Source organism: Vigna unguiculata, chromosome 10 (genome assembly GCF_004118075.2).
Source record: "Vigna unguiculata cultivar IT97K-499-35 chromosome 10, ASM411807v1, whole genome shotgun sequence".
Taxonomy (NCBI): Eukaryota; Viridiplantae; Streptophyta; class Magnoliopsida; order Fabales; family Fabaceae; genus Vigna; species Vigna unguiculata.
Window position 1 is genome coordinate 7,797,820 of NC_040288.1, and position 13,398 is coordinate 7,811,217.

Below are 13,398 nucleotides of genomic sequence, written 5' to 3' on the forward strand. Positions count from 1 at the left end.
TCAACTTTTTTTCTGTTTCTATTTTGGTATTTTGTAATCGGTGTAGCTCCATGGATACCCACCTTCAAGTGTTCCATGCAATGGACAATAGTTGATTATTATCATTCACTTAATCTATATGCATTTCCATTCTGAATTGAAGTAGACAACACCATAGGTAACTTCATTCATGTCACTTCTTTTTGTTCCATCTCCATTGGGTTTTTCTAATTTTAATCTTTTTCTACTTATTGAGCTGCAATTTCTTAAAGTTGTACAAGTTATTTTTTGTTTGAAGCCATTTTATAACCATTACAAATGTTTCTCATTCTTTAGTTTTGTTCATTTCATGTTTGAAAACACTATTGTTTTTAGCTTACACATTATTGCCCTACTTGATTTCACTGGTTTGGTTGATAATTTTTCCTTTGGTGGTTGCTTTTACAACCCAACTCACATGTTCATTTTATTTTGGTTTCCATTGCACGTTAGATTTCAACTTATCTTTTACTTTCCGAGTTTTTGTTACAACTCTTGTTTTATTATTTTCACCGCACTATAAATACAATTTTACTATTTTGTTGTTTTCACATTTTTCAATCCCCCAACCTAAAACCTAGGCCAATTCAAAGAACACAATTCTTTGATCATAGTGTTATTTGATGAGGCTTGTGCGACACAAAAGCCTACTATCAGTTAGTTAGGAAATGATTTTACACCAGAAAAGGTATGCAACAGAGATGTTGAAGAAATTTTGTATGGAAAACTGCAACATTAAAGTAACACCAACTGAGTTAAAGATTCCAACATCAGAAAATGACGAAGAGCAAAATGATGGTACTCTCTATAAGCAAATGTTTGGATCACTTCGATACTTATGCAATTGTAGACCTGATATTTCTTTCTCCATTAGAGTACTCGTCAAGTTTATGCACCAGCCAAGGAAGAAGCATGTGCTGGCTACAAAGAAGGTGTTAAGGTATACTAAAGGAACTTTGGACTTTGGAATTATATTTCCTAAAATTGATCAGGTGTAGGGGAAGTTGCTTGGCTTTTCTAATGCAAATTGGTGTAGTGATAGCAATGATAGAAGAAGTACTACTGGCTATGTTTTTAAGTTCATAGGTGTAGCAAGATGCAATCTGTTGTTGCTTTATCCACGTGTAAAGTCGAATATATCACAGGATCAAATGTTGCATGTTAAGCTCTGTGGCTTGATTCTCTTGTGACTGAAATAAGGGTGAAGATTGAGAGAGCAATACAGTTGTTTGTTGATAACAAATCAGCCATAAATCTGGCCAGTAACCCAGTGTCACATGGAAGAAGTAAACATATAAGAGCTAGATTCCATTTTTTGGAGGGAGCAAGTCAACCATGGAAAGATGAAGTTGATCTATTGTCCTACACAGCTACAAATGGCTGACATTATAACCAAGTTTTTGAAAAAAAGGTTTGAGATGTTAAGAGTTAAACTAGGTGTTGTTAGTTCACAAGATTGAATTAAGGGGGAATGTTGTATCTGTTGTAATTCAATCTAGTTTATTTTGTATTAATATGTTGGTTAACTCTATATAAACAGTTATCTACTTTCCGTAAATATTGTCTAAATAATATACCAATGAGACTTTAGACAGAGTACCTTGTGTGCATAACCATTACTCTTTATTTTCTTCTTTCCCTGCCAACACTCTCAAAGAGAACAGTAGAGTATGGAGGTGTAGTAATAATCGGTGACTGATCTTCCATAAATGTTTTGGAGGTGTTCAAACATATGCACAAAACTTTTGAAACACATTTTAGATTACATAATTCGAAATTCTAAAAATTCGAAATACAAGCGTATATAGCATAATCGGAAATATAAATATATTTTCATTATATAATTCAGAATATAACTTTTATATTTGAGATTGTATATTTCAAAATACAAAATAAAAAATTTATTCTGAATTGTATACTGTAAAATATAAAATTTACATTCGAGAGGAATACAAAAATTTATAGAAATTCAGGAAGAATTTACGATGGTGCTAGAAGAAAATGCCCTCAGTGAACAACCGAACTACAAAATAAATTGTAAATCAGATGGTGATAGATAAACACCCTATTATTTATTGAAGACCCATCAAACACCAATTATATGACATTTTTTATTTTACAATATACAATAATTTGGGATGAACTAACTAGTACAAGTATTATTATTTTATTAAGTGTCTCCCTCGAACACCAAGGAAATGGCAATTTTTTATTTTAAAATATAAACAATTTGGGATGAATGAACTCATATAGTGAAAGTATTACTATTTTATTAAGTGTCTCAATGAAGTAGGAAGATCGAAAGATGTGCATATAACATTTCTCCGTAAATTATTACAATAATCATCAAGATATGCTTATTTTGCCTAAAGTGCGAGAAAAGAAAATGGCTATTACGAAAACAGTTCTTTACTCACCGTCCCAGAGTTCTTCAGTTGTCTTGTATCCAGGAGATGTCTTGCTAACAAAATCACTTCCTGTAACTATTCTCTCCTGCATCAGTAAATCAGAAAATTTAAATAAATGTATGTTCTCACTGAATTTTCCTAACATTCTTGTATTCGCCTTAGCAATTAGCACATAATCTGATTTACTATCTTACTTGTACAGCAAGTATACACTACATGAAAAAAAAAAAATAGAAGTTTTCACAAGATTTGGGTATTAAACTAATTTTTAAGAAAAAAACATTTGTTCTTGATCAGAAGATTGCAAGAAAGAACTAACCTGCTCAATTTCAGAGAAGTTGGCAAGCAAATCTGCAGGTATAGACCAATTAAAGAGATCAAAGTTTTCCTTGAGCCTAGCATCATTTGTACTCTTAGGAAGGACACTGTGACCCATTTGAAGTCCCCATCTTAGAGCTATTTGTGCTGGAGTCTTCCCTAACTTCTCTGCCGTAGTGAGCAGCACTGGATTTTTAAGAATATTACTTTCACTGTATCCTTTACCCAGAGGTGAATAACCCTGAAGAAGAGCATTAGTGTGTATTTATGTAGCATGTATAATAGCTATAACGACCTTAAATTTTGCATACTCACTGATAAGTGCACTCCCTTGGATTCACAGAAACTATGCAATTTGAGTTGCTGTAATGAAGGATGCAATTCCACTTGGTTAACGGCTGGAGGCACATTTGCTACATTCAACAGATCCTGAAGCTTCTTTACAGAGAAATTGCTGACCCCTATAGCTCGAGTCTTTCCAGAATTGTAGAGTGCCTCCATTGCTCTCCAAGTGCTTGGTATGTCAGGTTTGGTAAGCTTCCCATTTTTTGCGCTCACTGGCCAATGAATCTTTAACAATGTAGACATGGAAAATAAAGCTTTTAACGTAAGTACAACTGTATATTATTTCAAACATAAATTGATGCAGAAATAATTGATTTTATGAATTACAGACCAGGTAGAGATCCAAATAGTCCAGTTTCAAATCACGTAAAGTTCTTTCCAAAGCCTTTGGGACGTCTTCCGGCAGGTGATCATTACACCTAAAATATGGGCAAATTAAATTAGATACAAAGAATGTAATTACAGCATCAGACCAATGAAATGCGTAATCAAATTTAAGAAAAAAAAATAGCAAGCACCGTTTGATTAAAAGGCAGAAATCAATTCATTTTGTTAGTGGAAAGCAATTAGCTTCCCACAAATTTGTTCATGATTTTACACAATGCTATATGATCAAAACAGTTCGATATTGAACATAGAGGAACAAATATTTTTACTGGAGAAGATTTCTTTGGTGGAACCCAAGATAAGTGGAAGTATAAATTCTCCAATTAGGGAATTTAGTATCATCAAAGCTTTTTCAATTCATTGTAACCTAAGAAAGCAACTCATATAATAAGTTAATTGGGGAACCTCTTCAGCGTGGATGGGTTAAGTGTAATACAGAGTGCAGCAGAGATTAATGGCTTCTTGAGAGCAACATTTGGTGGGACTTTAATAGAGCTGCTATAAGAGGCTCTTTTCTATTTCTCATGGTAGACACACCGGCTTTTGAGACCGAGTTCTTTGCCACTGTCAATGCTATTAAGATTGCTTATCACAAGAAATGGTTAAGCTTGGGGATTGAGAGAGATAGTATGAGTGTAGTTCAGGAATTTACCACTTTTACTATTCTTCCTTGGAGGCTTTTGATTAAATTGTACGGATCTTCTTAAGGAGACGAAGTTTTAAGTTTTACATGCAAATAGAGCGGGTAAAAGATGAGTTGACTTACATACAATTCAAGATATTATATATCAAATTGATAGTTGGTGGGATGTTATGCCTTCTTTTCTTAATATTGATTTCTTAAGAGATATTATTTACCTTTTTATAGGTTTGTTTAGTTTTTGTTGATAGGTTTGATTTTGCCCCCTATGTTATATATATATATCTATATATATATATATATATATATATATATATATATATATATATATATATATATATATATATATATATATATATATATATATTTCTCTTTTAATAATACTTATGTATGGTGCAGGTGATTGATGTTGCGTGGGATACCAACAGTTAAAATTGCAGATAGGATAGTAATGCAAGTGCATACTTGCTTTTAGTTAAAAAAAAATGTAAAGGAATTATGTCCACAATCAAAGAAAATAAAATCTCTGTTCAAAAGTTTGAAGAATTGAAAAACATTAACTTTTTAATTGAATTTTGCACAAATGTCCTCCATAAGAAGCAGTTCCACTCAAAGCATGGTTGGGCATTAAATTGTGAGTGTTCCATCATGGATTCAGACATGGTTTCCCAATTTGTTGAGAACTAACCCTCTCTGCTTAATGGTGCTGCTAATCCAGAATTTCTTATCTTTCCGTACCTCTTTCTAATCCTCTAAGAGATAATTCAAAGAAAATACTGCAGAGTACTGACCTCATCAATTGTATTTCAATAACTACAGATTAAGGGGGTGAAGAAAGTAAAGACTTAAGGATTCTTCTAAAGTGATTATGTAGATAAGCTTGGCAACAAAATAGTTTGACAAGTATTGTGTAAAAAAAGACAAACCATAGCTTGGAGGTGATAAACATATCTTCACGCTTAACTACACCATCAGCAAACAACTTCTTCAAGGCATCACCAATCTACATAAAATTTACAAAAGAAGTCATTAGAGAGAGTAGAGTACCAAAACAATGTTTTCGAGAAAAGACACTACGAATTCTAACACTAAACAAAAACAAAATCAATTCTACAACCAATGTACTCAAAGTTGACATGCACATTATCGTGGCCTTGATTATGTTTCTTGCTTTAAACTACAAAATGTTTGATGCAAGGACTGAGTTCTAACTTCCATTGAAGCCTTTCTTCTCTAAGAGCTTCCACCACTCTTGAGCTTGCTTCCATGGATTCTCCTTCCATTAAAGAGTAGAAAACAAGGAGAAGAAAAGATCAAGGAGAGAAAGATCCATCTACACTTGCTTCTCATCTATTAGATTATTCCAATATTCCATTAACCAACCATGATTCTCTGTGTTCATTTATGTTCCTAATGGAGATAAATACAATTCATTTATGTAAAAATACATTGAATGAGACTAATAAAATATCTCTGCCTTCTCAAATGAGCAATCCTATTTACAAATTCATATTGGGATAAAACATCCTAGCTGTGTTGGATGCCGGCGTTTGTTTTAGTTCTGCTAACTTGTTTGAAGCATAAACGTATATGCTGTTTGAACTATGTTAGCAGCACTGGTCTACTATGGACATAAACTTCTTGCTATAAACTTTAGCATTGTGTTCTAACCAATTAACCCAGTTACAACATGCAGCAAACCACCACAGCAGTTAAGTGACCCACAAACCTCAATTACTCGCAAAAAGAAATTTAATATAAAACCATCCTTGTACAATAACAAATTTACAAAGATAAACATAATACAAAATAACACGAGATTATCTAAAATAAGCATATAACTCTTACCTCCTTCTCGTTGCCATAAATTTGCGCGCAATCTATATGCCTGTACCCAACCTGCATCGATATGGTCCACGTTGAGTCACTGTTAGCCATCTTTGCTCCAAAATCATACACAATGGCACTAGACAAATCCATGAAGTAAATAACCGAAATAGAAATAAAGAAAAATAGGTCAATTTTGGATATATCTCTTTTTTTATCAAAAAGACAAAAAAGATCTACTATCATTTTATCTCTAAATGTCTTGATTTCTCTCTAATAACTGATCCAAGGCTTGAATTTTATCAAAAAGACAAAAAAGATCTACTATCATTAACACTTTCGCTACCAACTTTTTTCAAACAACTGTTGCGAGATGACATTATAATAATCTTTACCAGCAAATTTCTCATCATCAAGTGCAGTGCCATCAAGTGAGATGAACATTCTAACAGATTACACATATCTATAAACTTCTTACTATTTGAACAAATTTCTTCCCAATCCCTCCTAAAAAAGAAAAATTAGAAGAAAAAATAACAAGTACTTCTCCCAAAACTAAAATTAATTTTACATAAAATAATTTATATAACTTCACACATTCTTAACTATAAAATGTAACTTTTCTAAATTACTGTAAAAGCTCTCCTTTGTATTCCATTTTCTTTCTACTATAAATTGTTAAGTCATCATTTAACAGGGCTATCACTCTCTTCACTCCAAAAGGATTGCAGCTCAATAATTTGAGGACAAAAAAAAATTAGTCAGAACTTCAGAACATTAGTCAATCATAACCAGTGCTGTTACTCTCTTCGCTCTAAAAAGACTGTAGCTCAATAATTTGAGGAAAAAAAAAATAGTCAGAACTTCAGAACATTATTAGTCAATTCAGAACCTTCTCAGAAAAGGGGAGGAAATAAAAACATAATTGACCGGTGAAAATTTAAATTAAGAACAAAATGCACAAACTGTAAAAATTTTAAAAACAAAGTGATGCTCTTAATGAAAAAAAAGTTATGAAATGAAGAGCAATGAGGAGTAGTGAGTGTAGGTAAAGTGTGGAACGTTTATTGCAGTGGCCAAGGCGTGAGCAACAACGCCAGGTTCAGCGAGCCACGTGCCCAAACCAACTGAAGGTATCTTTGCTCCGGTGTTCAACTCGAAGAATCGGAGATCTTCAGTGGCCATTCTCTACGGTGCAGAACGGAACTGAGGTTGAGGCTGTGACCGGAGAGAAGGAGACAGAAGCGTAACCGCACAAAGCAAATGCGAAAAGTGTCGATGAAATCGAATGGTTTTTCTTTTTGTATTTAGCAACTAGAGAATCGCATGGTGATTAGTTTAAACTTGCAGGCGAGGAATTAAAAATTTCCACCACGCATGTGACGTTACTTCACTCACAGTTAAGTTTCATCAATTAAGATTTGATACACGGATTAAAGAATTCTTTTTCCCGAGAAAACACGCTTATTCACATCTTTACTACATTAAAAAAATAGATAATTTTATTATTAGCAATTAAAAATAAAAATAATACAATTTAATATATATATATATATATATATATATATAATTTTATAAAAATAATATTAAGAAGATTATGTAGTAAATAGTTTAAAAAAACTATTTAATTATTTTAATTTTAAAAGTAAAAAGTTATCAATTATTTAAATAAATAAATTATTTTTTATTAAAGAATAAAATTATTAAATTAAAATATTCTACCAAAAAAAGTTTCTATCATGTGTATTTAATGGTATAAATATATCTAATATCGTGCATGTGCAATAGAGAGGAGTTCATTGGGGAGATATAATACTAATGAGATCTGAGTCCAACAATTTAAGACATTGACATCACTCTCAACCCACAACCTCAAGGCAATGGGTTTTCATCTATATAGTGTTCTACTTCCTCATTTCTAGCCAATGTGCGACTTAGACTCACACTTGAATTCCTTTCAAAAATTTTGTTCTTCCAATAATCTTTACATTCTTTATATTCTATTTAAATGTTATTGTTAGGTTTATAGAGGAGGGGGTTCACTGAGGAGATACGACCTGAACCCAACCACTTAAGACATTGACACCACTTTTAACCCAAAACCTTACGGCAATGGGTTTATGGGTCTTCATCCTTATATAGCGCTCTAATTTCTAATTTCTAGTCCATGTGAGACTTAGACTCACACTTGGATTCCTAACAGTTATGACTCATGGAGAGAGAAAACTAGTTAAAATAGTTAAAATATTCATGAGTCAATGACTTAAGGTGTTAGTTAGCTAAACATCACTAATTATACTTACAAAAATAGTAATTCTGATTTTTTAATAACAACAATGTTATTATCATGAGTAAATATAGTGTGAGCCATGAGATGATGAAAATTTCGAAAACAAGGGTAATAAATGTGACAATGTAATAGCAATGGACTCTTCAAACTTCATACTTTAGTTAACCTAATCAAACATTTATCCTAACAAATCACTTCATTTTGTTTATACCGAAACCTAATTTCTTAAATAAAAGAATATTTTACAATTGTCTGTATCACTCATCACAAAAAAATCTATTGTTTCTTGCTGTCATGCGTTAATGGGGACCACAAGCTTAACCCCGACACACACTTTTTGAACAATTATTGCTTGTTAGGCTAACTTTGGTTTTATCAGAATACAACTATAGATGAAACAACATATACCTATTCATGCAACTACACAACCAAATTCATAAATTTAAAACATTTTCACACATCAAATAAATACTCAATAAAGCAAAATAAATGTACAATACTATGATATACCAAAATATAGTTAATACAAAATGTTTCAATAATACAACATCAATAACAATTATTGCCAATGTCTTTGTCTCACTAAGTTAACATTAATTTCAACTCAATGTAAATAATTTTGGGATCCTTTTCTTCACATAAACGGAATATGGAGTTCTTATCGCACGACTCTTAAAGTGTATTTGAGGTTGTGCCGTCATACGATCATACATATTGTTATGTTGTACAACGTCATTATCATCAATCGCCATACCATCACCTCCCGCACCACAAAGAGAATCATTAAAGTTTTTCACCAACATCATCATCATCATTATGTGGTTGCTGGTTCCTCGTTGCTGCAACCATTTCTTCTAAAGGAGCCAATGAACCTTTAAGATCATGTATAACACGTTTCTAACGCTCTACAATACACTCAAGGTGTTCCTTCTCTTTTATACTTTATTTTTTGTGTGCAGACCCAAACTTTTCAATGGTTTGTTTCACAACATCATGAGCAAGTTCTTTGTTTGACACGCAACAACAACTTGTGAAATACTAACACAACTTATTAAGCAAAACCAATACCAAACTTAACCAAACCAAATGAATATTGAAAATACTAACCACATCCTTATGAAAAGCACTTCTAATAACATTGTCACCAACTTTCACATTCATCCAATGCAGCAATCGCGGAAACTTTGATATCCTAATATTGAACTTTGCGTTGCAAATAAGTAAATGATTAGAACACCATAATTGAAAAATCAAAATAATAGTCACACATCATTGTACAACATCAAGTAAAACAATTAAAGACAACATCAAACAATAAAGTGTTACCTGCAATAGATATACACATCCAACAACATGAAATTGACTTGTATTTGTTTCGTTCTTCAATGTCATTGAAGCATTGCACAAGCTACCAACCAGATATTCATACACTAATGTACCCCAATTATATTTGTCAATAATTTCTACGTTATCCACAATCTTAAAAAGGATGGGGAAAACAATTCTATTTCTATTTGGCACCATGAACTCATATATGCCTAACAAAATGTAAAGGTTGCAAAATACTTCTATACGACCAACATGTTCATCAAATTTCAAAAGGAACTTATGTATGGATTTCACATGAACTTTTCCATTGCAGAAAAACTCCTACGTTCACTCTCCATAACCTCGTCACTTAAATAAGTATATTCTCCCCATACCCTCAACTCTAATCCTAAACACACATCTAATAAAAAAAAAAATTCCACTACTCTGTGTAACATCCCTAAGGAATATTACTTAAATAAATAATTAAAAATAGAAAATTGAATCTCAAAATTTGCAATATTATTATTCCCAAACGCGGGAAAATTTAAAATGTAAAACACACGCCAAAATTTATAAAACATAAATAGCTAGAGTATTACAAGTTCCAAAATTCTTATTCATAATTGAAAACATAACAAACTAAAGTACAAATCTCCTAGCTCTAATCCCCAAGCTAGCCCTCATTCCGTTGCCTGAGCATCCTCAGCATCACCTGTATCAACATCTGCTCTTGTGTAACGAATCACACGATCATCGCCATACACAAACAGAAAGGGTGAGCTGATAAAAATAAAGATAACATATATATAATACACAAGATAAATCATGCACCCATCTTAATCAATCTACTTAGTTATTGGCCAAGACCTTAACCCCAAGACTTCTCAGTCTTCAAATCACACAAAATGGTTAGCCTTGGACTCGGGAATATGATGCTCACACGAACCTGCCTGCTCGTGGTCCTACCTCTACGAACCTCCCCGCTCGTAGTCCTGCTCTACGAACCTCCCCGCTCGTAGCCCTGCTTTACGGACCTGCTCGTCCGTAGTCCAACACATGTGATCCACCAGCCACGTGCCTCCTCGCACGCAGCATCTCTCAAGCGTGAGCACGGAACATACGAACCTACCCCGCACATATCCCCACACGAGAGTATCTGGATATGAACCTCCCTGCTCACAACATCACATGTTAACCACCATCCATGAACCTACCCGCTCATGGCACAACATCTCTCGATCCAAGTATAGCATCATTGCTTAACACGCAACACGTACACAAAGCATAGTTAGTGGGATATTCGCCCGGCGCAGCACCAAACGCTGCCAGGCGAAACTGGTCTAGACCGCCTGGCGTGACCTCCTCTTTGCTAGGCGCCAGCGCTCTCTCATACCCCCTGTTTTACCATCACCGCCTGGCGGAGCACACCTTGCCGCCAGGCGCCACACGATGCAGGGACCTTTAACGCTAGTCCAATCGCCTAGCGCACACACCAGTGTCGCCAGGCGCTACATCAGTGGCATACACACTGTCCGATTTTCTTACATAGGTTAGAGCACATGGACTTATACCACTAAACCACACCAAAATAATCATGTTCTCTTATTTTTCAACCTCGAATTGGTAAAATATTGTCACACCGCACATGGTCCATTAACTATGATCCACTTCATAATTTACTCTAGTCATGACTTGGCATTTAGCAACATAATGTCACATTCTCCAAAGATTTGTTTTAGCTTAGCACCACTATTGCCCAATCCAACACCTCCACTACATATAACTGGTATTTCTATGCAACATTACATAATCCAATATTATCCATCATTGCATATAAGTTACAAATGATACCTAAAGCCGATAAGTCATGATCAACAATATCCAATCATACATATGCAAAGACTATGCTTACAGTATATGAACTATTAATTAAAATTACCCTTCTCCCTTTCTTTCCTTAACATTCCTACCAACACACCATAACCTAGTCATACTTTCAACCCATTACCATCCACATACTTAATTACCATAGTATATTGCCACTTCCATTGTTACCAATAATTTTAAAACCATTCACTCACCAAGGTTCCTCCTTCATTTTTTTCTACCTGTAATCGCAAAACAGTCCCTGGCCTCGCCATCGCCCGACAGCAAGCAAAGCGCCACCAGGTGGTGTATCTGTACCACGCATAACCTAGGCTTCTTCATACCTGCAACAGATTCAACCCTTTTTCCAGTACTCATCTCTACCACTTACATTCACCAATATGCGACAATACATATATAATGGACTAACTCTCTGCTCTTAATTCAATTCATAAAAGTTTCTTGATCTTTACTCTTTTGAATAAACCGAATTCAATTCATGCACGAGTATACCTAAAGCTTTGCCATACCTCCAATTTTAATTGATTTCAGACCAACAAGGTATCAAATAGAGGCTGTACACATCAATTTCAGAAACCATATCGATTCCCGTACAAACATCATTAAAACAGCCAAAAAGAACGCAAATAGTGTCACGCCGCCTGGCAGATATTCATCGCCGCCAGGCGATTCAAGCCAAAATCAAGAACAGAACTAAAATTTGATGTGCCGCTTGGCGGTAGGGATTGTGCTGCTAGGCGGTTTCTGGGAAAAATCCAGAAACCTCAATAAAACAGTGCAGAATAGAGGGGAATCATGCAATATTTCATGGCAACGCACAATTATTCAAATACAAATCAACAAACATAGGAGACAACTCCCCTTACCTGGAATTCGTGATCCATTTTTGAATCCTTGATGTATCTCTAACCCAAAACTCTCTTAACCTTCCCTTGCACACCAACAATATATTCCCCGCTCAATTCTTTCAGCACCTACCACGGAAACCCTTCTGTAAAACCACTGCTTGCAATTCACACCCAATGCAACACCCCTCTTCCTTCCAATTCTCTTCTCTCTCACAATTACTACCCTAATTAAGTGAGATTAAGTCTAAAAACGAAAATTAAATAAAATGTGGTTTATGGTTATTCAACACTCATAAATGGGATGCTTTCAGCCCCCTAATCTTCCTCTCTTGGCTGCTAGGGTTCCTAAACCCTTCCATACACATACCAAATGAAAATTTGGCAAAAAGAGAGAAAATTTTATTCTTAGCAAGGTTTAAACCTACAACCCATAAATCACCAAGTCAAATGCACAACCAAATCAACCAATTCACATTTGTGATAATTCCTACAATTTTAGGATTTTATTATCACGTCTAGCATTCAAGTATATCAAAACAATGCACAAATTAAAATAACACACAATTGGCATACATAAGACTTGAACTCAAGTCCTCTCACATAATTAAAGTACTCTCAACCACTTAAACTTGTACTTTTCCACGTCATAGTTTTCTGCATTAAATGCCTTAAAGGCTTCTATTACCCGCATTTATTAAATAATTATTTAGTTAACTATTTAATTTTCTCGGGTCTTACACTCTGTACCAACAGCAAAACCACCCTCCTTTCAACTCATTTATTACATAATTGACATAACAGGTTATGACTTATCTTTACCGATTCGTTTAAACCACCAAAACGGAGTACCTTCAAGATATCCTTTTTGTTCCATAATTAATTCACAACATCCAAATACTTCGCTTTGCACGAATGACAGAAACATATCTATATAAAAAATGATAAACTTAAGTCCGCACACATGTAAAAGAAAAGACAAATGTTCAATCGAAAATACCTTATTCTCCTCAATACTTTCACCAATTTGAAGTCCTTTTCTACCCATTTTGTACTCCTCACCACGAACACAACTAAATCAAACGACCAGACGTAGGATATGTCAACGATAATACAACAAGC

General features: G+C 34.2%; 1 protein-coding gene across 1 annotated transcript; it reads right to left on the reverse strand.

Annotated features, from left to right (window-relative positions):
* Window positions 1–2,254: 2,254 nt before the first annotated feature.
* Window positions 2,255–7,295, reverse strand: LOC114165875 (aldo-keto reductase family 4 member C10-like). The gene is made up of 7 exons (XM_028050490.1): window positions 7,006–7,295; window positions 5,965–6,015; window positions 5,043–5,119; window positions 3,421–3,508; window positions 3,060–3,314; window positions 2,746–2,985; window positions 2,255–2,511 (listed from the first exon to the last, which is right to left on the reverse strand). The coding sequence occupies exons 1-7, from the start codon at window positions 7,126–7,128 to the stop codon at window positions 2,428–2,430; spliced, it is 918 nt and encodes a 305-aa protein (XP_027906291.1). The 5' UTR covers window positions 7,129–7,295; the 3' UTR covers window positions 2,255–2,427.
* Window positions 7,296–13,398: the final 6,103 nt, after the last annotated feature.